Source organism: Chionomys nivalis, chromosome 5, assembly GCF_950005125.1.
Source record: "Chionomys nivalis chromosome 5, mChiNiv1.1, whole genome shotgun sequence".
Lineage (NCBI taxonomy): Eukaryota > Metazoa > Chordata > Mammalia > Rodentia > Cricetidae > Chionomys > Chionomys nivalis.
In genome coordinates, this window is record NC_080090.1 from 56,762,178 (window position 1) to 56,788,499 (window position 26,322).

At 42.6% G+C, this 26,322-nt stretch overlaps 1 protein-coding gene across 2 annotated transcripts; it reads right to left on the reverse strand.

The window, feature by feature from the left end:
* Positions 1–9,287: 9,287 nt before the first annotated feature.
* Slc19a2 (solute carrier family 19 member 2) lies at positions 9,288–25,581 on the reverse strand. 2 transcript variants are annotated; one of them, XM_057770979.1, is made up of 6 exons: positions 25,208–25,581; positions 16,999–17,601; positions 15,868–16,090; positions 14,711–14,883; positions 13,826–13,967; positions 9,288–11,267 (listed from the first exon to the last, which is right to left on the reverse strand). In XM_057770979.1, the coding sequence occupies exons 1-6, from the start codon at positions 25,409–25,411 to the stop codon at positions 11,215–11,217; spliced, it is 1,398 nt and encodes a 465-aa protein (XP_057626962.1). In that variant the 5' UTR covers positions 25,412–25,581; the 3' UTR covers positions 9,288–11,214. The 2 variants fall into 2 exon arrangements, with proteins under 2 accessions (XP_057626962.1, XP_057626961.1); XM_057770978.1 differs by having other exon boundaries at positions 14,691–14,883.
* Between the last annotated feature and the right edge of the window lie 741 nt (positions 25,582–26,322).

The window sequence follows — 26,322 nt, forward strand, 5'->3', positions numbered from 1 at the left end:
TTTGTCGTCAACAAGTAGGGGGTGACTCAGTACTAACGGGTCAGATGCGGCTCCCATGCGTTTGGAGTGAACTACCATAACCACTGGAAACCTGACCCCCACCTAGAGTCCAGCTGCAAAAAAACAAATGCAAAGGCTTACAAGATAGAAAGATATTATGAAGTTCATAAGCCTCTCACAGACCTTTGGGTTTTGGCTTTCTTTTCATAATTAGGATTTCTGAATTCTCTAGCCAGTGCTAGAAGTGAAAAAAATAATAGATGGGATTAGTGAAAAAATTAAATTAGTGAAAAAAATGAGATGGGATGTTTAAGTGGGTTTAATTTTCTGCGTTTTACTCCTATGTGCTCTACCTTGGCTGTTCATTCATTTGAAGCAGTGGTTCTCAACCTTCCTAATGCTTCAACCCTTTGACCCTTTGACACAGTTTCTCATGTGGTGACCCCCAACCATAAACTATTTTCATTGCTATCTCATAAATGTAACTTTGGTACTGTTCGGAATTATAACATAAATATCTGTGTTTTCCAATAGTCTTAGGAGATCCCTGTGAAGGGGTCGCGACCCACAGGTTGAGAACCACTGATTTAGAGGCTGTAAAGGCTTCATTACTTTAAGACTGTATAGTTTCCACTTGGGAGGCAGAGGCAGGCAGATCTCTGTGAGGTTGAGGCCAGCCTGGTCTACAGACTGAGTTCCAGGACAGTTTCCAAAGCTACACAGAGAAACCCCATCTCAAAAAGCCAAAACAAACAAATAAAACCTGTGTAGTTTGAAAGTAATTATTAAAACTGAGATTTTGCATATTAAATATTTGATAATATAATGACATTAGGGTTTTTTGCTGTTTTAAAAAAGATTTAGTTATTCATGTATTTTATGTATATGAATGTCCTGTCTTCATGAACACTAGAATCTGCCCCATTACAGATAGTTGTGAGCCACCATGTGGTTTCTGGGAATTGAACTCAGGACCACTGGAAGAACAGTCAATTGCTCCTACCCACTGGGCCATCTCTCCAGTCTCCAGACAGTGTTTTTTAAAGTTAAATATTCATTGCCTTCAACTGAGGGATTTCTTGTGGAAGTAAGGAAAGAAAACAAGGAATGTAATAATAAACAATAGCAAAAATACAACACAATTAACACACTATGTTAATAAACTTTTCATTGCTAACAAATACCTTCTAGAAGCAATTTCCTGGGAGGAAAGCTTGACTTTCCTTGGTGGGTGGCACCCCAAGGCTAGCATGCTCTGTGTTTCTGGAGTGCAGTGAGGTGGAGGGTTATGTCAGAAGTGTTTGTCAGAGACAGCTCCTCACCTGTGGTAGCCAGAAAGCAGAGAGAGAGAGAGAGAGAGAGAGAGAGAGAGAGAGAGAGAGAGAGAGAGAGGGCGGGCTTTTCCTTGCCAGGAAACACGCTCACAGCCATACCCAGAGTCAACCTCTCCTAATTTCCCAGGCCTGTCTCATTCCAAACAAGCTGACAATGTTAACCATCACATATGCTGAATAAGTTATGTTATATGATGTGGTATATCAGAAATATTTCATATATAACTATAGTTATAATGATAACAGACCTAATAATTAAACAAACAAACAAACAAACATTCTTTTGAGATTTACCCTTGTGAGTCACACCGGAGGCCAGAGCACTAAAGTTTGACTGTGACCCACAGCTCAGGACGAATTCGCTTCTAGCTCTTATGCCAGCAGCACATTCCTAGGAACAAATGCTCTAAGGAAAGAGGTGTTTGCAGTGTAATGACCTCCAGGAGGTCGTAGATTTGTTCAGCACTTTGACAGCAGGCCCTGGCCCCACAGGGCAGAAGCTTAAAGGGATTTCTTGCTGGGAGGCTCCGGCTTACTTTTATATGATTAGAAACCCCGTGACCAGCCCTTGACTGCGGACGAAGGTTTAATAGGAATAAATCACCATGGCAAAGAAACAAAATTTATTTATTTCCGTTTATCTTCTAAGAAAGCAGCAGGCATCATATGCTCTTCATTATTGACATGGAAACCCTCTATTTATTTATTTATTTAATTTTATTTATTTATTTTTTTTTTTTTTGGTTTTTCGAGACAGGGTTTCTCTGTGGTTTTGGAGCCTGTCCTGGAACTAGCTCTTGTAGACCAGGCTGGTCTCGAACTCACAGAGATCCACCTGCCTCTGCCTCCCGAGTGCTGGGATTAAAGGCGTGCGCCACCACCGCCCGGCTGAAACCCTCTATTTATAAGTCAAGTTTTATCACCTAATGAATAATTTCTCTTTGAAAGTAAGTGTCCGTATGGTTGAATGTGTCATTTACTAAATAAACTGGCCTGTACATTTAGCTTTTTTCCATGTGCAGATTTATACCAGAAGTTCCTTTTCTTTTACATCCAAGCAAGAATATTTAATGAGACAAGTAAAATAATAAATTAGAAAACAAAGAAGCGAGGTTACCAAGGTGTGTGAACACTATTGACTGGGGACGAAATGGACACTGTCTGCTCATTGACATCATGAGAGCAGGGGCTAACACACCCTTAAAGCCAGTGTTCTTCATTTTGCTCAGTTATGATTTTTAAAAAATCCTTGTAAGTTCATAATCTGTCTATTCTTAATTCCCTTATGCGTTTTAGTGTTGACATCACCTAACAAAGATGACACTTTGGTTTATTGACAATTATGACCTACTATAAAACGTTCATGTGGCTAAAACATGCCCCTGAAATCAGAGGCTGAAATCAGAGCAGCATCCTTGGTTCAGCGAGTTGCTGATGCAGATAAGGCAATTCTGGAATGCTGGCACTAAGAGCCTGTTTTCTGGGACTGAGTTTCACATTCAACATTCAGTGGGGCTGGGGAAGTATGGAAGATGCGTACATGGTCTTGTGACCAGAAAGATAAACATACAGGTTTGTTAGAAAAACACCCCATTTCTTAGCATTCACTTTTAAAGTGATTTTTTTCAGTTTTCTTTTTCACTAAGAACAACAATTTCAGGAAGACTTTCAATGGTGTATGTGTGTGTGTGTGTGTGGTGTTGCTGGGGATCACACTCATGGCTTCACACACAGTAGGCAAGGGCACTACCACTAACACCCCCTCCAATCCTTTAATAACTTTTATTTTGAGATAAGATCTTTCTCTCTACACCCCTGGTTGGCCTGGAACTCCCTATGTAGAACAGACTGGCCTTGATTTCACAGAGATATGCCTGCCTCTCCCTTCTGAGTGCTGAAATGAAAGATGCCACCCAGCAACTTTTTTTCTTTTCTTTTTGTAACTAAGGCATAGACAGACGTCTTCTGGTGGTTTCGTACAATGATATTATTTTTTAAAGTGTGAAAACATTGTCATATTTTCCTAGAATATTAATTTGAAAGACTGTGTTTCAAAATGCTGTGCTATAAATTGGCTTTGAGTTCGTCTAGTCAATGTTTACCTACCTTCGTTGGCAATTCAGCAGTAGTGGCTACATACATCTTCTCTGGGTTGTCAAATTTATTAGACTCATGATAAAACTTAGATATGATAAGGCTTTTGGCTGATCTTAGCTGATAATGCGCACATCTTTTCTTTTGTATCCAAATATAAAGAGTAAATGCTCCAAGATTACGGAAGGCAACACTGAGCAACCCCTGACAACAATCAGAATGTGATTTAACACGTGCGTCAGGACTGTAATCCCTGTATATGGGAAGCTAAGACAGGAAGAGCAGGACTTTCAGGCTAGCCTGGGCTTCACAGAAAGAATCTATCTCAAAATAACACCACCACCACAAATGAGGTCATCACCCTCCCCAGCTTTCTGGTGCCACTAGCGTAAGATGCCAAACCCCCACCTCACCTCCAAGCTCCTTCCCGCCCTACACTCTCATCTGCTCCTGGCTTGCCAAGCATCCTAACTGCTCCTCTGTCCCTGATTAGAACAAGCTACCTTTTTTTTTTTTGGTTTTTCGAGACAGGGTTTCTCTGTGGTTTTGGAGCCTGTCCTGGAACTAGCTCTTGTAGACCAGGCTGGTCTTGAACTCACAGAGATCCACCTGCCTCTGCCTCCCGAGTACTGGGATTAAAGGCGTGCGCCACCACCACCCGGCTAGAACAAGCTACTTTATGCTCCTCTGTGAATATCTCCTCTGGGGAAACCTTCCCGTCATTTAGATGAGAGTGGATATCCGTGTCTTGTTCCTGCTCTTAGGGCACAGGGCCTGGTTTCCCACCACTGTGTTTGGTGTTAGACCTGGGCCTGCTGAGCTAAGAAAGAGGCTTTCCTCTCCTGGTTATAAAGATTTTGTCATCTAAGTAGGTGTCAGAGTTGTTCCCCTCTAGGATACAGATGTGATGCATTTATTTATCTAAGAGCTGGCACATCTGGTCAATGGCTTGCTGTGGGAACATGTGTTGTAATAGGAGGAGCCGGGCTGCGTCCCCGGCACCCAGCAGCCCGCATGGCTAGCTTTTGCCCCAAAATAATTACATGGAAACTGTATTCTTTTAAACACTGCTTGGCCCATTAGTTTTAACCTCTTATTGGCTAGCTCTTACATATTGATCTAACCCATTTCTGATATTCTGTGTAGCCCCACGAGGTGGCTTACCAGGGAGATATTAACTTGCATCTGTGTCAGGTGGGAGAATCATGGCGACTCCCTGACTCGGCTTCTTTTTCCCAGCATTCTGTTCTGTCTACGCCACCCACCTAAGGGTTGGCCTATCAAATGGACCTAGGCAGTTTCTTTATTAATTAACCAATGAAAGCAACAGATAGAAAGATAACTCACCTCCATCAAACATGAGGACCAGTGTTCGGATCCCCAGTGCTCACAATGAATTCCAGGTGTAGTGGCACATGCTGTACCCCAGCATCGAGTGAGTGGACACGAGGATCCCTGGACCTCCCAATCCATGCAGCCTCGCTCAATCAATAATCTCCGGGTTCAATAAGCAAAGTGTATACACATGAATACTTCCAAAGGGATCCATTTTGAAACTTCTATGGCTGTATCTCTGCTTCTTTTAGGGAAAGAGGTCTTTAAAAGTGCTACCTTTGTAAATGTGCTTTGGTTTAGTGAGAGTTATCATTAGTGTATTTTGTTGTAAAGGTAGATACTTCAAATTTGATGTGGCAGTAAATTAATACTCTCAAAACCCTAAAATTCAAACACACCTCAACAGTGGAAATATTATTCATCCTGAAGAAGTGAAAGGCAACTGGATTAAACCATCTCCCAAATTTCATCACTTCTTTGTTAGAACATAAAAAACAGCTGTTTTCCCTCTATCTACTCTATAATCAGAGTCAAGGATGTTGAGGAAAACTTTATGTGGCAAATTTCAAAATTTAAAAGTAGAAGTTAGTACAGATTCTACTTTTATAGTAATTTCAAAGCACAGATAAATGAGCTATAATAGCATTATTAATAATATGTTTTATGGAGGTCACATAAGTGACCTTTAGGCTAAGAAATTGTTTAGAAGATTAAATGGCGGCAACTCTCAAGAAAAGAGCACATGGCTTTTGTTGCATACTGTGTTTTTCCAATGTCTAAGGGTAAATCCACATTAAAATGTTTTCTTAAGAAACTCAAAGTTTGCAACCAGGCAGTGGTGGCACATGCCTTTAATCCCAGCATAAGTCAACGTTTAGGAGAGATCAGTGTATGGGCAGTCAAGTTACCTGAGAGGATAAAATTTGCAGGTGTGGTGGGAGGGGGTAGTGTAGGTGAGAAGAGAAGAGACAAAGGAAGCCTGGGCTTTTCTAACATTGAGGTGTGAAGAAGAAAGAAGGAATCACTAAGGAGCTTCAGGAGGCCAGCAGAATGTAGAGGGAGGACTCAGAAGCGGGCTGCAGAAACTAAGGACAGGATGTGCGGCGGGAAGGGATGCTCTGAACCTAAGTGAAGAGGCGAGTTAGGAAAGGGAGACCGGTTTTGTCAATCATGCTTCCTTTAAGAATTATATATATGAGCCGGGCGGTGGTGGCGCACGCCTTTAATCCCAGCACTCACCAACATAGTCCTATCTCTTTCTGTTTTTTTTGAAGGCATGTCTTTGGGTAAGCATGAAATGGCTTATGCCTCAGGCAATGAGCCTGAAATGCAGAGAAAATATTGGTGGGGGCATTGACGATACAAAACCTAACTAGGAGTTAGCTTAGAACTTGGAGATCTTTTGCTGCTTGCTTGAATAAATTCTCATTGTGAACACAGCCTCTGGCCATAGCCTCTTGATTATCTAAGCACAAGACATAACCAAGATGTTACTATCAGGTTTGTTGGTCCAGGGGCTGGATCTGTGAGTGCTGATCTAGATCTCATGGCCCATTCTTGGCAGCACTCCGAGAACATCAGGAATTATTGGGTATGATTCTGAAGGTGATATTGACAGTCAAGTTGTGAACTTTGGTACTTAAAAGAGGGTGAGAGAAGGAGGGAGAAGATGCAAGCCCATTAAACAAGTGAGCAAACCTAGGAACTTCAAATATTTGAACAGAGAGATAATTTTACTTTTTAATCATAATTACTCTTGTGATTTTTAGTAGGTCAGATCATGCTTTGGAAATGTCTGTTGTCATCCCCCACATCCCCGACCGGCTTACTTTAAAGGAAGACAGTTTGGTAAGAAATAATGTTATAGGGTAGGTCCCATGTATGGGTTCATACTATGAAGGTTTAAAATACTAGGGGTGTATACCCAACATTCACCAACAATCTCCTTTCCTCAGAGATTCGATGTGCATTTTGGAAGAGTTTCAGAAAACCCAATTTGATTTATTTCTGGAGTTTTATAACAGACTCCCTAAAGCCCAGCTGCCCTGTTTGCTCTGTCTGGCTGGAGGGTTTTCACTTCCATAGGTGGTCAGAATGCCCCTGGTGGAGAGTGAGGTCTAGAGCAGGAGAGGCCATGAGGCGCATGGAAAGAACTGAATCCTATGCAGGCCGGATGCTACCTCTGGTCTCCTGCTGCTGTCCTGGACTTCAGGGACTTGATAATGAAATTCACTTGGAGGGTTTGCATAGCTTTGTCTCTCTTTACCCATGTGACTTGGACCTCAGTGCTGCTCACTTCTCTGCCAGCTACCCATTTTCTCTTCGGGTCGTGTTAGAATCCTCAGTGTATCGCCTGACTTTTGCTCTTCTCCAGCCTGGCATCGTCCCTCCTTATGGACCTGTTTTCTGAGCAGGGTCTGCCTCCTTCAACCTTTGTCTCCATTGCATATTCCATAACAAGACTGAAGGAAAGCAACTGTCAATTTATAAGATTTGGGAGGGAATCAGAACTGGCTCAGCTTCTCCACTTCAGGGTGTGAAATTTGGGGGAAATTTTTAAATTTCCTACACTGCTTTTAAATATGAGCACGTGTTGCCAAATGCTAATTTACCAATCTAAAACCACTCCCCTTTTTCTATTTCTACAGCTGGAAATCAAGAAGGGCCCTCCTCCCCTACATGGGACCCATTACAACAACAATTCAACTAGCACTCTTAGTAGCTACTCAAAAATTAGCCCTGTTCGCTGCCATCAGATTACATGCCTTACTAGTGAACTTCCTTGTTCCTTACCATCCTAGCCAACCATAGCAAATGACCCTGCTGATGGGAGTAGCAGATCCTTCAGTTCCAGAGAACAAATGGATGTTTCTGTTTCTTAGAGGTTTCAGGGGAATAAGCCAGCTTCACATCACATGCTCTAGCCTGGCCTAGCATACAGCCAGTGGGACAGAGGCAGGCGCTAGGCAGGACCATAAGCTTCTCTTGTAGCCTCAAGAGGGAGGGGCTTACAAGATGACAGACAGTACAGCAAGCTTTCTCAGTGATTCTCTGTCAGAGCATGGGGATTGGGAGGACTAGCAATCAAGCGGCAAGGGGTGTGGATAGATTTTTGGCAAGAAATAGAGGTATCTGTAGCAGTTGTGATCTAACAGTAGGAACCACGGCTCTTCTATATTTCAGGAAGCAACGAAAATCACAAATTAATGATAAGCAGAAGGTAAAGCATGGATAGCTTCTATTGATTTTCTTTTTGAGCCAAAGATTTGGTTCGAGAGTAGTTTTGAAATTGATAGCTACAAATTAATTGTGACTGGAAAACCAGGGCCATGGAACTCATTTCTCAACCATACTGAGTGCTTGCAGCCGCTGTTTTTAAATGTGCTCCCCCATTCCTTCCCAACAGTCCCATGAGACATCATCTTGTTTGTACACGAGGGAGCAGAAGCTCAGCAGAGTGCAAAGCAAATACTCATAACCCACCTGACAGCATTACTGAAGAAAACGGGAGAATCAGTATGATGGGTGTCTTAAAGAATTAATACTGTTCACCTTCCTGAGGATATAACATGCTAACGAAATGGAAGGCATCATCTACAAGGAAGTCACGAGTAAAAGAAACAGATATTGTCTTGTTTTACCATTCAAACACATTAACTTGAAGCGTCCAGTATGCCCAACACGGTCATTTTAATCTTAACGTTTTATGAAGGTGTCCTTCTTTAAAAAATGTTGGGCACTTAGCTAATTATTAGATCATCATATGGCTGAGTCTATCAAATATCATTTGTATAATTCAACATTCATGTAATACCAGGATATTTGTTTTGCAATAAATGACAAAAATAATACACAAAGACTTATAAACATGAAAGCCAGCTAAGATACATGGGAAGAAACTATGGGGCGGAAAACCATATCTGAAATATTTGCATGAAAGATGCCCTATCCTTTAGTGATAATGAAAGGCCTTACTAAGTAGGCTGTAGAAGGAAACTGTTCATTTGGGTGCTGTGCGATGAGACTGGCGTGCTGACGAGACTGATTTGGTCTTTAGTATACAATGAGAAATGATTTGCGGTTGATGCCATGAAGGTACTTCTTCTCTGGGATTCAGAATAGTCTGGCGTGGAACAAAGAGGCTTTGGAGTTTCAAAACGAGATTTCCAGCCCTGGTTTTAATTTCCTTAATGTAACATAATGTAATTTCCTTAATGTAATGTAGCAAAGGGACTGGAGACTGTTTGTTTCAGCTTCCAAAGAGAAGAATGCTTAAAAGGGAGATGAGGGATGCAGAGAAACCAGGGTTGCAGTCAGTGCCAGCGCCAAGTGCTGCAGCAGAAGCATGGGGCAGAGGGAGAAGGACCACAGCATGGCAGAGTTAAGGCAATGATGGGGGTTACCTGGCAAGGTGAGATGGTATAGGTTTAAAAGTATGTTGTCCTAGGAAAGCTTTTAGATTTATAGATGTAAAGCTCCTTTTGAAGATGAACTCAAAATAATATTGAGTAAAGATGGAAAATATACTGTAAAATATTTATTTAATAAAAATAGTTTTGTAGTCTATACATAATTGAATAAAAAGTACAACAAATTATTTTCACATCTTCGTAAAAGTGCATACAGTACAACTAGCACATCCGGGTCAGCATTCAGCAAATACGGCCACATAGCAAGATGTGAACATATGATTTAGACAGGTAAGAAGGATCAGGTTGGGTGCCACAAATTGTGGATTAAATTCCAAGAAAATAATGCTTTGGTAATGTGAGCAATTTGATTGTACCAATGATATTTAAGAAGCAAAGAATAAAATTTCTTAAATGCAAACCTTGTTTTTGGGCAATCAACTTCCTAAAAAAGGGGGGGGGTGAGGAGGGTGACCGAAATGTAAAATTGGAGGTTCTCCCTCTCCTTCTCAGTGTTCTTTTCCTTTCCTAGCTATAAGGGAAGGTGCACGGAATGACCTATTATTACTCTCATTTCTTCGATGTCAGTTCTACAGTATTGTCTTCTCAGTGCTAATGCTTCCACACACGGGTCAAGCTTTCGACTACTGGATATTATCCCAGGCCCAATTTAGCAGTTTCAATATTAATAACACTGTTTAGCTATTCTATTCTTAGAAAATCAACACTCTAGTTAAAAGCACCTACAAAGACTCTTTGCACAATAAGGCAACGAAGTTGGCTTTGAAATAGTTCTCAGTTCTCACAAATATTAGCGTATACTTTCAAGTAATGAGGAAATGGAACGAATTTTAATTGAAGTATCTCTCAAGATGATCTAACCTTAGGAATAAAGGCAGGTTTAAGGTCCAGAATGCAGGCATCAAATCTATCTTAGTTCCAGCTACAGTAGAACAATTAAAAAGAGGCTCAGTTTATGAAAAAGGCCTTAGAACAATCTAGTTCCTACTGATGTCTTTATCTTGGATAAGAACGCCAAGATAACATAAAAGGCATATGGGAATGAAGTTGTTTCAAAGGAAAAGAGTTAATTTTATTTTGGAAATAAAAGGGTATGCAAATATAGAATAGGCTGCCTCTATCTCTAACCTGAAAATGATTTTTTTACTTGGAATTAAGAGTCCTTCATACTAAAGTATTAAAGACAAGTACACCTACCATGAGTTTGTGATTAGCTCTCCCCATTTAGATTAGCAGCAGGCTTTAAAATTTGCCTTTTCTAATGAAATGAGCTTCTCTGGGAAGCATATGAACAATGCAAAAAATGTACTTCTAAAGAAAGTTTCCCAAAATATACAATGGTCAGAATGGGAACCAAAAACATTCATACAATGAATTTAAAAAATAAAATTAGAAATGACACTCCTTAGAGGACAGATCATTAAACCAGAGCAAACATTGCCAGCAGGGAGCAGTTCCCATCTGCAGACACACGGCCCACGGGTAACACTGAAGTTAGATTGACGTGGATAGAGGCAAGTGCTCACAGTCGCATTTCCATCATGATGTAGGACACCCTGTGGTCACAGAAGCCCTGATCCCGCCACGTGACTATTAAATCTCACACTCACACGCTGATCAAGGAAACAACAGATATGCCACTTGATTACTCTTGATTACTTGATTTCCAAAATCAAATTCTTCTTCTTCTTCTTTTTTTTGTCTAATTAGAAAAAGTCATTCTTAAATTAACGCTCATAAATAATCCACGAAGAAAGCTTCAGTTCTGGCTTCTCTCAGTAGTATTATAATAACTCCTGGAAGACACGGTATTAATGGAGTAGCTGCTTTGAAGCCATGAAATACACACTAATAAATATTTTTCTGAACACAGAATTTAAATCCATCCAGGCTGTTGCTGTGCAGAGTCCTCACTTGGAAGCAGCCTGACTTCAGCAGCAGGTTAGGGAGTAGCTGCTTGAGGAGGGCTGGAGCTGGGCTCTTCCTGCTTCCTGCATTTCTTTATAACACTGAATGCACCACTAGCCAGGAAAAATACAGAGATGGCCGCAAAGTACGTGGCGTAAATCAGGAACTACAAGAGAGGAAAGCAGTCATTCATAAAATTACTAGTTAGAGACGAGTGCTTCACAACATACATGTAAACATATTCTACAGAGTCAGAGGTATGTCTGGAGTTTCCCAGTCAGACTGCAGAAATGGTGCCTGCTTACACATGTGCCAGACACTGAAGACACAGAAGCAGGCCAGCGGGATACTGAAGCCCATCAGCTGCCTGAGTGTGGATCCTGGCTTTGCGTCTCTTCCTAGATGTAACCTACATGAAGGAATTAAATCTTGGGGCTAGAGAGATGCTTTAGCAATTCATAGCTCTTGCTGCTCAAACATGAGAAATAAGAGTTTGGATCTCAGCACCCATGCCAATTGGCTCACATAGGCCTGAAACTCTAGCTCCAAAGGATCCAACACCCTCTTCTGGCCTCTGAGGGCACACTCACACCTGTGAATATACACTCACACAGGCACACAGGTGTGCGTGCATATACACACACACATACACGGTTTACAAAAAAGGAAAAAATCTCAGAGCCTTGGACTAATTTACAGAGTGGAATTGAAACAATTCCTATTTTACAGGGCTTATTGGAAGAAACAGACAAAATCATGTACATAAAGGTTTACTAGCACAATGCTAATGACACAGACACTGCTTTTGTTGGTGTTAGTGCTGTTACTGTTCTAAGTGAATCAAGGGCTGTATCCTCAAAATGATGGGTGGGTATGCCTAAGAGATCAAGAGCTTTATCCCCCACCAGGAGAAGGCACTAGAAGGTCAAGAGTATTTCACTATAGAATTTTTTTTAGAAGACTTTCTTGACCAGTGTGCGTGTGTGTGTGTGTGTGTGTGTGTGTGTACAACTTCATTTTTTTTCTTCTTAAAATAACGTACTAAATACTTACAAACAGGCTCAGGTACAACAGTGTGGCCCTACGTCTGAGCCAGATTCTTTAAAACTTGACTATATTTTGATAGGAAAGGTGTTAATGACCCAGAGCAGTCAGTTTCAGCTCAGCCCACAAGATGCTATTCTTCCACACTTAAGTAAGCCATTTATCTGAAAATGTGCTCTTAAATTTCCACTCCAAGTCTCACTCATATTTATTCACTGGAATGGTCTGGCAATCTTCCTCACAAAATGGGCAGGATGAATCTCTGTTCTCTACCCAAGAAGAGCTTTTGGGCTAAAATGCTGACTTAAATCCTCTCTACCACACTGTTCTTGATTGTGTGATCTTAGACAACCCCCCTAATACCTCCCAGACCTATACTTGACACAGAGCACTGATGACTCTAGTCTATAACAGAATGGAGAGAGAAGCACCCAGTACAAGTACTTGCTGGGTTTATTTCTCTTGTAGCTTGCTTAATGAAAACAAAACTAATTAACGCTAACACATTAACTCTTGCTATCTAGGAAAGTTCAGGTGTAAGTGTGAAGTACTGAGTAATAATGGAAATTCAGGAAAAAGAAATCGCATGGCTGAATGTGGAGACAGGCACTTCCTGATTCAGTTACTTACTTTACAGAGTACACCCACAAACACTATAAAGTTATAATACATAAGGCCATTTACAATTCCAGAAGGCATGAAAGCTGCCATTCTTTGAGTGTTTGCATAAAGGTTTGCTCAATAGGTCACATGCTGAGAATCATAATACTTATCAACAAACGGCAAGTCAGTAACTTGGTATATGGGTGAAGGGTGCTTTGTACAAAGGAGGATGGGGTCTTAGAGGGCTCTGAGGTACCATGAAGCAGGACATCTCATACAGTTATATAGATTGCTCAACAGTTAAGAACACTGGCTGCTCTTTGAGAGAACCTGGGTTCAACCCCTAGCATCCACACGGTAGATCACAAACATCTGTAATTAGCTCTAGGAACCGAACATCCTCTTCTGGCTTCAAGGCACTAAGCGTGCATGTGGTGTATAGACACAAGCAGGCAAAACACCCATACCGAGAATGAAGAAGTAAGGTGGTGCTCTAACTCAGCAGAAGAGCATCTGCCAGCATGCTTGAGGCCCTGACTTCCCTTACCAGGAAAGGAAGAGGAAAAGACAGAAAAGAATGGAAAATAGATGAGGAGGTGAAAAGGCTAGGCCTGGAAGGAATCAGTTTTATCTCTCAGCCAAAACAGTCCCTGCCAGCTAGTTAATTGCTCTAGGTCAGTGGTTCTCAACCTTCCTAATGCTGTGACCCTTTAATACAGTTCCCCATGTTGTGATGACCTCCAACCACAAAACTATTTTCATTGTTATTTCATAACTGTAATTTTGCTACTGTTATGAATCATAATGTAAATATCTGATATGTATGATATCTGATATTTGACATCTGTGAAAAGGCCATTTGCCTCAAAAGGGTCACAATCCACATGTTGAGAACCATTGCTCTAGGCCCTCATCAAAAAGTAATGATCTCCACATCCCCCACAGAAGAGAACAGCAGCTGAAGGGAGGAGAGAGCACTTGCTTTGGATCTGCTCAGAGTGTCTGAATTTGTTATCATAAGACGTGTCCCACCCTTTTCATTTCAGACTGTTTTCAGTGTCAATGAAGAGCCCTTACCTGTGTGGTGATTCCCAAGCCAAGGCCCTTGGCATCTACCACGATTAGAGTGAGCAGGGTCTGCAATGCCAGGGCAATGAAGGTGTTTACACCAAACACAAGGGCATAACGCTCCATGCTGAGGTTTGCAGCAATCTGAAAACTTTTTAAAGAGAAAACCAAAATGACTAGAGTACAATTACCTCTTCCTAAATTGTTATACATCTTTACTTTAAATGTGAACACAGCCCTACTGTGGGAGAGTGTTTTTGTACCCTGTAAAGATTTAGCGCTTGTATTAGTTTAATAAAATGCTGATTGGCTAGTAGCCAGGCAGGGGCAACCAGAACAGGAGAATTCTGGGAAGAGGAAAGGCTCAATCTACAGTCATCACCCAGACACAGAGGAAGCAAGATAAGAATGCCTCGCTAATAAAAGGTACCAAGCCACATGGTTAACACAGACAAGAATTATGGGTTAATGTAAGATACAAGAGTTAATAAGAAGCCTGGACTAAGAGGCCAACCAGTTTATAATTAATGTAAGCCTCTGTGTGTTTTTTGGGGACTGAACAGCTGTGGGACCAGGAAGGACCGAAACCTCTGTCAACACAGTCCATTCTTTTTGCTGCTAATTACCTTTCCCATAATGGGAAACTGCTGTTACTATATGATACAAATCTTATAAAAACAGTAAGATAAAAATACAAGAGAACACACAAATCTTGCCTAAACACTTCCTGGAGAAAATGCACAGTAACTACAATATAGTGCTTCCTCCCATTTGCCTCTTTTAAACAGAAATTTTAATTTGGAGGGGTTATAAAGAAATCCAAGTTTATGTTGCCATAACTTTTCCTAATACGTCTCTGAGTTAAAATACATACGTTGCTATGGTGATGAGTACCATGTAGATGATTCTGAAGATAACATAGGATGCATAGCACACCCAAATGTTCCTCACTGTGTCCATGGTATACACTGCAGCAGCGATCAGAAGAGAACACAGGAATAACATAATCTCTCCCCAAGTTGACCAAGATATTTTTATATAGCCCACTGCAAACACAGCACTAGCACCTACAAAACAAGCAAAAAAGTAATCTAGTTATTGACTAAAGAAACTCCAGTTCAACACATTAAAACTCAGTTATATTACTTTAGCTTAAAAATTTTAAAGTTATAAATTAGTTAGCTCAAGAATATGGATTTCCTTGAACCTCAAGCAGAGAATTTTGAACTTGGTGGACTAGCATGGAACCCCTGAGATGAGAGTGAATTAGGGTATGTGGCAATTAGATGGAAAAGGACACAGACCCAGGGATGTTGCTAAGAAAATAATTGCTTGGTTTGATGCACAGTTTAAAGTCATAGAAAATCACTGCATCTGGTCTGGCAACATAGATGGGCGAGTCTTGGTCCTTTAGATGGAGAGGCAACCTAGGATATGCAAAACTGCTTCCCTCCCTTTAGTGAATGATGATAATGATGATGAAAGCTACAAAAAATACACAAGGGCCGTCTGGGGGCCAGCCATAACTAGTAGGTGCTTATGGCTGTTATGCAGACTCTCCCAACAACCTTATGAATTAGGGCAACAAATGAGAAAGGGGCAACAGAACGTGTTACCAAGGATACAGGCCCTAAACATGCCCAAGTTCCAATCTTTACTTCACTATCTACCATTTATTTGGTCTTAGACAAATCATTAAAATGACCAAAATTTCTAATTAAAATTACAACAGTAACTGCAACCATCTCAGGAATTTTGGAATACACAAATACACATGTTGTCTACAGAACAGTGTTCAGTACACACAACACTCAGCAGGTATTAGCTACGTCCAACTACAATACACTGCTACTCAAAATCTCAGTAAACACGGGTAAGTGGAACATGGTTAAATGAAGAAAATTGTCTTGAAAATTACTATATTCCATTTTCCCCAATGTGTCTGTCAGCCACCATCCTCTACCACATGATTACATCCAAGTTTGGGAGGAGTGAGTAGACCTGATCACGACTGGCTTAACTACCTCTGCCCACGCTCCCTGGCGGCTTACCCAGCAGGGTTGAAACAGCCTCCACGCCGCCGTTGTAGATAACCGCGCTCTGAGACGGCATCACCTCCTCCCACAGTCCCTGGGCGTAGTTCACCACTTGAAAATAGCCACAGGTGGAGAGGGCCCACCACACGGACCAGCAGAGCAGGGGGCGGGAAGAGTAACAGATCAAGAAGTCGTTCCACAGGACCTTCAACACGCGCAGCCGGTCTGCCTTGGGCTCCTGCACAGCAAAGGGAAGCAGAGCTCAAACGCTGTGGTGGCAATTGCGCAGACAGCTATGCAAGCTCGGTTTCCTAGCTTGCGAGAATTTTTTTCTTCCTTTGTAAAAGCCAACTGCTGATCTCACTCAAGTAAAATGTATGTATTTGAAAAGAACAGCAGAATGTGCTATCAAGGACTCGAGCTCTGAAGCTACCAGGAGTTTCTTTCAATGCTGACTTCATTGTTTGCAATTACATGACCTTAGGCAAATTATTAACTATGCAAAGTTTCCACTGTAACACACACACACACACACACACACTCACACACCCCTTTCATATTAAAAATATAAACTTGGGAGTTAATTCATCTTTTTGGTTACAAAGAATGGGTGAGGTGCATTAAGTGTTGGACACCTCTTCTAAGAAAGAGCTTCATAATCACGTCTGGAATTTTTGTTATTTCTTTCTATAATTTCATTTGCTGCCCTTTGAATGACAAAACAACAAAGCAGCATCTGAAAAAATAAACAACATATATCCCTTCTAGCTTAGAAAACCAAACAAATTTTGTATCTTTAAATACTTTGAGCTTCAATTCAGAAGCTACAAGTAGATACAAATTGCCAACTGAATCACTTCATATACTCACTAAACATACATTTTCTGTGTGTTTTCTTTATATGCACCAAGCAGTAGGGATACAAAACTGGAGACACCGCCCCAAGACATCTCTGCCATGATACATAATGCTAGGTCAGTCTGACTTTGAGGATCAGGCAATCTAGGGAGGATAAATTGGCCATCCCTTACACAAATCAGCTTCATCTTAATGAATGAACAAACCAATCAAATGGGCTTGCTTGTCTGTTTCACTGCCATTAGCCAATGTCCAGAACAGCAACTGCAAACTTACGGCTAAACTCACCGGTTCCTCCACAGGAGGTTCGTCTACATTTAGAGGCATTTTTGACTCAATGTCCTCCCATCCAGGAAGGTGGTTAGATGCTGGGGCATCCGCAACGATGCCACCATTTTGTACCTTGATGCCATTCACTCGGTGACAGGAGGCAGGAATGTGGTGGAAGAAGAGGCTCTTCTGTGGCATGGGCAGAAACCAGGCCACCGCAAAAGCGACCGAAACGCAGGTGAGGGAGATGACGTTCAAGCTGAACAGTAACCAGCCTGCCACGGAGACAAGGATCTGCCCTAGGACGGAGCCCACCGTGAAGCCCACCAAGGTGGCACTGCGACAGTAACTCGTGACCTTCTGGTACATGCCCAGGTCGACCACACTGTAGATGTAGGAGTAATAGGCGATCTCAGCGGCTGTGGCGATGCCATAGAAGAATTCCAAGAACTGAATGGCCAGCAGTCCTTGGGCATAGAGCAGCATGAACCAGGTAACGATAAGGCTGAATCCCTGAAGCAGAATGACAGGCTTGTAACGGAGGTAGTCTGTGGCGAGGAACACCGGGAATAGCAGCACCAGGTAGGAGTACGTCCAGACCGGGTAAATCTCATTGAAGACCTGGTGGGGAGAGAATTAAAGCTCATCAGTGATCGAAAGAGCCAGCAAGCCATAAAAATTCACTCTTACGGATCAGCCTACCGACTTTCCCTTAGCAATCAAAGAAAGGTGAGCTGCAGAAGGTCCAGGTAACTATCTGGAATCGCCTTTCCTATCCCCACTCTTTTGCATCACTTTTGCATCATAAAATCCTTCCCATCAAGAGTCTTACTAGGTAGCCCAGGCTAGACTCAAATGCACTATGTAGATCAAAGTAGTCCGGCATGTTAGGTCCTCCTGTTTCTGCCTCCCAAGTGCTGAGATGTCAGACATTGTCCATCTCACTCACGCCCAGATCCTGTAAACATTCTGAGATGTGGATCCAGCATTCATCCAAACAACTTAACAGCCAGCATGCTGTTTGGAAGGCTCAAGGAACCTTCCAAACTGTCTTGGAGATGAGATCATTGCCAATTCTTATCTGTTACATTTATTGTTATTAATTCTTTTGTAATTTCATACATATGTACAAAGTATGTAGATAATATTTACTCCTACCCCTCCCCTCCAACTCCTCTGAGACCACCCCCACCAACTCCATTATTATTTCCTCCTCTTCCATAGCCCAGAGATCCACCAGTACTGCTCATATAGACATAGGGATGTGCATGGGGCCACCCAATGAAGCATGAGCCGTGTATTATGGGCCACCCCTCTAGTATCAGTGTGTAGTGAGGTTTCTCGGATTTTAAGTTTGCTCTTTGGGGAACAGAAGAAAACTGTACATCTGTCCTGTGTCTTGATGGAGAAACTCTCCCTTGGTGATAGACATACAGGCAGCATGTGTCCTTCTTACTCGCTCACATCCTTAAATAAAATGCAAGTTTGGGGTGTTTTATTTTTCTTTTCCTAAATGAAAAAAAATAATTTATATAGTTGTACATATTTATGAGACACAGTGTATCTTGGTGCATGTATACACTCTGCAATACCCAACTCAGGGTATTTAGGTGATTTATTATCTCAAACATTTATCATTTCTTTATAATAGGAACACAGAATCCTCCCTTTAGCTATTTTGATTTATATGACATAAGGTTAACTGGAACTTACTGCTATTTTCTTTTTATGCACAATTTTGAATTGGTAGTCTATAAAAATAATCTTTTGAGTGTGTTTTAAATGAGAAAGACTATGTCTGGAATTTCAGTTCCATTACTTGTCATGTAATTAAGAGCTGTTCTTCAACTCAGAATGGGTAAATGCTAATAAACTTGCTATCAGCTGAACATAAATCAAAATACGTATTTGGGTTGGGGAGACGGTTCAGTTGGTAAAGTGCTTGTCATGCAAGCATGGAGATCCCCAAACCTCCCCTCCAAAGAAAAAAAAAAAAGCTGGTACAGGGGCACATGCTTGTAATCTTAGCTCTAGTGAGAGAGAGACAGGAGCTTCCCTTGGGCTTGCTGGCCAGTTAGCTAACCTAGCCACATTGGTGAGCTGCAGGTTCAGTGAGAGATTCTGTCTCAAAAAAAAAAAAAAAAAAAGCAAACAAAAAACAAAACAAAACAAACAAACAAACAAAAACTAAAGGAGAGTGACTGAGGAGGGCAACCTATTTTACTTCAGGCTAAATGTGCCACCCCCTTTCCTGAAAACATAAACACATACTGCGCACAAATTAAAAAACGGGTTTAACGTGCACCCCGCAGAACTGCATCATTTGGCAGCGCAGCCGTGCATCTATTGTTTTTCTCCTTCAAGAAGGGAAGGCTGAAAGGGAACTGTGACTCACTGCTGCTGCCGGGCATTACAACAAAATGTCATTGCTAGCTCAGGAAAAGGTCAAAATCAACCCCAGAATATGACACACTGAACGAGTCCTGTTTGAATAGGATCATAAGGCTGAAAAAGGTAAGCTTGATCATTGTAAATAGGGGGTTGTGGACAGGTAAGTTTCTCAGATCCCCTGAGAATCCATCTTCAGCAGTAGCATGAGAGGATAAAACCTGCACTACTGGACTCTTTGTTGCAAGGATTAAATGAAGGGTTCCGCGCATAATCAATTCTTTACTCTGTTTTTTCACAGGTCTGAAAACTAGAAGACTGAATTGAAAATAGGCTATTGGACTGTATGAACTAGAACCAGGCACACTGTGAACCTCGTTCTCCAGGTACCAATCATCGCTGGCAATGTCCTGCAAGGAGCTCACCACCTAGCAATGTCCTAAAGGGAGAGGTTAGTCAGTTTTGAGTGTTTCTGTCTTACTGCCATTGCTCTGGGTTTTTGGAGTGGGGGTTCCAGCTATTCAGTTGTCATGACTGATCTGGAACTTGCTATGCATACCAGAGTGGCCTCGAAATCTGCACAGTCTTAATCAAGGACTGTAGGAGGGATTTTTTGTCAAAGTGTGCAAATTCTAACAAATGAGAAACAAAGTGTCTCCGTGTCCCTTAGCAAAGGAACCTCGAGAGAAAGCCACGTTCTGCAATTCCCAGCTCCCTTTTACCCCTGTTCTTCCAGATACTACTCTCCCTCACATCTCTGAAGTTTGACTGTCCTGTGTGTGTCTCAGCATGTTTCTATGCCTTCACAGGTCCCTACAGCAAAGCTATTGGCCTACAATCCTCTCCTTAAAAAGTATTTTTTCGCAGCCAGGCGGTGGTGGTGCACGCCTTTAATCCCAGCACACAGGAGGCAGAGGCAAGCAGATTTATGAGTTCGAGGTCAGCCTGATCTACAGAGCGAGTTCCAAAACAGGCTCCAACACTACACAAAGAAACTCTGTCTCGAAACAAACAAACAAACAAAACAACAACAAAAGGATTCTTCGTTGAAACTGTGCTCTAGGTACACAAGGAGCTATTACTGCATACAGAAGAACGCAACCCTGTCTCTTGCAGCAACATGGGTGGAACCAGAAACTGTATTTAGGTTAAATCATCCAGACACAGAAAGACAAATGTATGCTCACTCTCATACATGGAAGTCAAGCCACTATAAACACAGATGGGGTATGCAGAGGAAATAGGTGCCAGAGTACGGCTAAAAGAGTCATTCCACTATGCTTTGGAATGACTGTAGTCAACAACAACCAATTATATAGCTTATGTATAAGCCGAAAGGAACAGTTTAAGGAAATGGTGGAGAGGTGAATGCTAGCTGTTCTGATCCCTGTGACCTATATGCATGTGTTGAAATTAATATATGAACACATACCATTACTATGCTAATACAAAGTTTTAACATGTTCTCTATTGTTTCCTTCAGCACCCCACCTTCTTTTGTTCCCAAGTTTTGCTCAACTATTCATGCTAGTAATACCGTTTATGGTTAGACGTGTAACTTTCAGTACTAGCTGTCCTTAAATGCTTAATTGCCAAAGCTTCATCGTATAAGTCTATCCCTTATCAATTTAAAGGGTGTGGTGGTGCATGCCTGCAGACTGAGGCAGGAGGACCATTAATGAGTTCAAGGCCAGTTTCCCAACAGCCTAAGACTTTGTTTCAAAATAAATAATTAACACTTACAAGGTTAACACCACATACCACAGACCCACAATTTAGGTAATTGAAGATGAGGGAAAGTAATACTAGCAGCCTCGGGATATCAACTAAATGTGGTAAGGGATGGGCTCTCTTTAACTCCCTCTAATTAAGAGAACTGTTTTTCTCCTACAAGGAACGTCAAAGAATAGGCAACCACTGCTTGGCGCCATAGCAGCGCATCTCTGAGAGAATCCCACATACAATGCACAACGATGTGAACGTTACCTCAATTATTTTTTTATCTTTTAAAGGTTTATTTATTTATATATTTATATATGTATGTATGTATCTATTTATTATGTACAGTGTTCTGCCTCCATGTATGCCTGCAAGCCAGAAGAGGGCCCCAGATCTCACTACAGATGGTTGTGAGCCACCATATAGGTATTGGGAATTGAACTCAGGACCTCTGGAAAAGCAGTCAGTGCTCTTAACCTCTGAGCCATCTCTCCAGCCCCTACCTCAATTATTTCTAGTTAATCCAAAGAATCCTAAGAAGTAAATGCTTTATCATTGCTATTTTATAAGAAGGAAACTCGGTGGTAGAGAATGTTGAATTATACAAAGTTACCACAGCCAGGATTGGCAGAGAGAAGATCGGAACCAGACATCCCCAATCCACCACACCAAAACACCTCTTTTCTTCAATCAAAAACCTGGTATCGATTCAGAATGTACGAAGTTTACGTGTAATGCCTGCAGAAGCTTACTGTCTCTGTGGAGGTACATGACAGGGATTCCTCAGGAGATAAAGACCACATACTCCAGGAATGGGCCTCAAAGGACATTCTTTTTAAACATTTCTGGTAGAGAAGTCTTAACACCAGAAAATATTCCTTTAATAGATATTTTGGCTCTTGAAGGGCAACTTCTTATAAGCAAAAACAAATTCCATACCCTTATTAATTGTCCATAACTAACTTCTTATCTCAGGTGAAATCTGCCATGTGATCAAAGGGAACTAATCTGCTCTATTCAAAGTGTCGTTCATAACTTTGGGCAGACTTGTTTGTCTTCATGTTCTTCTGAGATACAGGTCACAGGAAGCCAACTGCTCAGTTTTAAACCGATTCACATTTAGGCTTAAGAAAACAGTGCCAATAGTCCTGCTGCCCTACTTAATGAACACGGATTTACATAACACTACTTCAAATGTGTAGAAGCGACAAAAAAGAATAAATGAACCTTTAGCTTCGGGAGCTCTGGGCCAAATAAAAAGCATGCAGCACATATATTTAAAAATGGAAACTGAAAAGGAACATGGCAGGCCCAGAAAGATAAGGAAGATATAACAGAGAGAGAGGGAGAGGAGAGGAGAGGAGAGGAGAGGAGAGGAGAGGAGAGGAGAGGAGAGGAGAGGAGAGAGAGATTATTCCAAACAGATCATACATTTGAGTATTGGACCTTACATGAGTTGGTGAATACGCCACATTTAGGATTGGCAAATGAATGAAACCTGGGTGTACTAAAGGGGCAAAGGAATCGCCAGGCTCAGAGTGTCAAGTAGAATGTGTGGAATGGTTTTACAAGTCCAAGAAAAGCAGTAAACACCAAAACCATGCGCTACCGAGAAAAGGTAAAGTCACCTTTTAGAGACAAAGAGCTCTGTTGGGTATGGTGGTAAATGTTTGTAATCCCGGCCACCTAAAGGCTGGGGCATGAGGATCACAAGTGTAGGATACTCTGGGCAACCTACTAAGAACATCCCTAAAAAATCGTCAGTGGAGAGATGGCTCAGTGGTTAGAACCTGCTGCAGAAGGAGCCCTGGATTCTGTTCCTAGCACCATAAGTAAATACATAGCTCTTATTAATGTCTGGTTTTTCAATGATTGGGATGTAGTACAATTGCAAGCTGTCTCAACTTTTAAAGTGGTAACTTTATAAAAAGTAATACTTTTCCTAATATTCTATTAAAAAAATTTTTTTAACATGGAAATGGCGAGAGGAAATTCTGCCCTTGGGTCTTAGGTAATCTTAGCACCATTTAAGATGATCCAGGTTGGCACTTCTGAAGTCTTCAAGGGGAAACTACACACTTCAATACAAATGTTACTCACTATAACCTGGGGTTTACTTTGATTACAAAACACATTGCTGGACGGCCGTGCTCACTCAAGGAAAACAGTGGTTCTATTTCAGCTACTAGTTTTTTGTTTTTAATGTAGGATTCTCCATAGGGAAAGAAAAAGAACAATGGCATAGCCAACAGAATCAGCCATCATTCCGAGATCCCACACACCAGCCCTCTAGATTTCTCTTCAAATCCCCTGGCCTCGAGTAATGCGCACTGAGAAGCATCCTGATGTTGTATACACTAGACAAGTATTTACTGGGCCCAGCACAGTGAGAGGCTCCTATGCCCCCCCCCCCCAAATGCATATAAGGCCTTCTGCTAAGGCAGAGCATGTGACCGTGACAGCACATAGCAGCTCTCAGTCCAGGGCCCGTGACAAAACAGATCAGCTTTCAATATCAAAATCAAGAGTGTGTTTCTCCTCATGGGCTTGTGTCAGGCAAGTGTGCACAGTGTGCAGACCATGTGGCAGTAGGTATCTGCTCACACACAGAATCCTGTCTGCCTCTGGTCAATGGCTGCTCTGGGTCTTATAACTATGTAGCAATTTTCTTCTTGGAAAATCATTCTGACCGGAAGACAATTGGTGCCAACTATAACCAGAGAGTGAGTGACTGTGAAGGGACCCTAAGACGAGGAATCACGATTTAACATTTGGGCAGAAGTCTGCTGTACTTCGCTGTCAGAGAATCAGGGACTCAGCACTGACTCTCAATTCTTTCTCAAGTGACCTTGAATAAAGGCACACAGCAGCGACAAACTGGAGCAATTATAACCTGCCAATCCCAAATGACTCTGGTAGTGCCACCGCTTGCTCTGACCTGCCACCCTGAGTTGTTGAGTTAGTTGCTCCTCAAATGCCAGGGCAAGTTTAAAAGGGAGTAATATTTTACAGCGACTCGGGCAGGGAAGCAATGTGGTAAGGAAGGAAAGAGGCGCAGGAAAAAGGTGACAATTGTCCAGTGTTCACTCAGCAGACAGTGGGGAAAAGACATCATTCCTCAGCTTTCACCCTTTTTGGCAATCGAGGAAAGGGTACTGGGGTCGAACTGGTTTCCTTTCCTTCTCAGTCAATATTCTCTTCTCCCCAAACCAAGTGCTGGGATAACATGTTTTAGTAAGAAGAGTTAGGCACATTTCTAAAGTCCTCTATGCACTTCTGATGCGCTATGCTGGCAAGTCCTTAACCTGAGGAAATGAATGCCCAGGAATTCTTGATCATGGACCTCCACATGTAGGGAAGTAACAAAACCTGTGGGTGAAGCAACAAATCGCAATACAAGAAAAACTAAGTGTCAGTTATGTGATACCAGTTGTTTTCATGCTGGGGCAGAATATCTTTGAACACAATCTCATCTAATTAAAACAAAATAAATTCAGATGGCGTACTACGTCCTGGACTGTCCTCACAGGATAGAGCATATCTATCTTGTCAAAGGCAAGGAGAGGAGGAAAAACAGGAACCTTTTTACAAAAGCAGCGCTACAATACATACATATATACGAGTGCATATATACACACACATATACATACACACGTATTACACATATATACTATATATACACTTGTGTATATGTAAATATACATGTGTGTGCACACACATATACAAACACGCTAAAATACACGTGTTATGTATGTATATTCTATCCAAAGCAGAGCTTACTGTGTTTTTATCTTGTTTTGTTTTTTTTAAATCCATTCTCTGCCCCCTGAACCCAGCAGCTCATGAAGGACGTATCCAGACAGAGCCACCATACAGCACTAGTCACAGATGACCTGAGACAAACGTGCACGCGGGTTGCATCCTCTCTTGCTTAGTCCCGCACTGAACATCAGTGCTAGAAACTCAAGAGTAAGGCGAGGCAGAGTACTAAGTGTTTTTCCAAGTGAGCAAAAGACAGATCAGCTTATCTGCGTGGTGTGCACCGGGGCTCGGCGCAGGCCTTCCGCAAACACGCTTCCCGCCTGGCCTCCCGCCCGCCCGTCCGCTGCGCCGCGCCTACCTCTCTCTGAGTCAGGTTCTTGTCCGGCCCCAGTAGGTAGGGCGTGAGGAAGGGCTCGGATGGCCGGAGGTTTGCAAAGAAGCCATAAGCGCAGAGTAGCGCGGTCGGCAGGAACCAGCACTCGCGAGGGACGCGCGCCGTCCGCAGAAGCATGGTTGCCGCCGCGGCCGCCGCTCGTCGGGACACCCGGGCCGGCACATCCATCCTGGGTTCTAGGAGCTGGACGCCAAGCCGGCCCCCTCCTCCTCCCTCTCGGCCAACAGGAGCTCGCTCCGGCCGCGGCCCCGCGCGGGGACCTGTCACGGCACGCGACACCGCCCCGCGCCAGGGTCAGGCTGCTGCGATCTCCAGCCGCCTCCCGCCGGCCGCCTTCCCTTCCCTGGGTCTGCCTAGCGCTGAGCCTCACCCGCCGCCTAGTCCGCCGCAGGGCGCACACGAGCCACGCCCCCTTCAACCGCACCCCTTTTCACAGCCAATCAGAGCCCACGTCCCTGCATCCCCAGTGGTCAGCGTCTGCCGGGGCGGCACGCCAGCCCACTGACGTGAGGGTCTCTCGGACGCCCGACCGGTGGGGATCCTGTCTGGACGCTGTGGCGGGATCCCACGTGCCTGCCCTCTACCCCTTAGTCGGCTCGGTCACCTGGCGTTTTCCGATCATGCGTCCGGAACGCTCCCTGGAGCGGGATCCCCGGATGTGCGCTTCCGCACCGTGAGCCTTCCTAGTTTTACCCGCCTGCCCTCTGATGTCTAGTTGGTCCTCCTCCTGGGAGACGAAGTGACACAGGCCTGCACACCTTTAACCTTGAGGCGGGAAAACGCCGTCGCTCGCCCCCAGCAGCCTTCTTCCTTCTTTCCTTCCTTCCTTCTTTCTAACCATTGTATTCATCTGCCATAGAAAAAGACTCGAGCCGGAGAGCTGAACTTTTTTTTTTTTTTAAATTACAGACCAAAAGAAAACAAGAATGAGCGATCAAGCCTGCAAAATGTTTTTGCTTTATTTCGTTACTATTTTTGTTCGCAGGATACAAAGAAAAATTAACTATAGTATATCTTATGTAAAGGAAATCTCCCTAAAAGCCAAGGCCCTAAAATAGGCTCCAAGTTCCAGAAAGTGC

Bases quoted from the DNA above. Each gene is read 5' to 3' on its own strand.
- Slc19a2 (XM_057770978.1), bottom strand. From the start codon at position 25,411: ATGGATGTGCCGGCCCGGGTGTCCCGACGAGCGGCGGCCGCGGCGGCA. The intron at 17,602-25,207 runs GTAGGCGCGGCG...TCTCCCCACCAG, and splicing joins AGAACCTGACTCAGAGAGAG to GTCTTCAATGAGATTTACCC. The intron at 16,091-16,998 runs GTGAGTTTAGCC...TTTGCTGTGCAG, and splicing joins AACCTCCTGTGGAGGAACCG to GAGCCCAAGGCAGACCGGCT.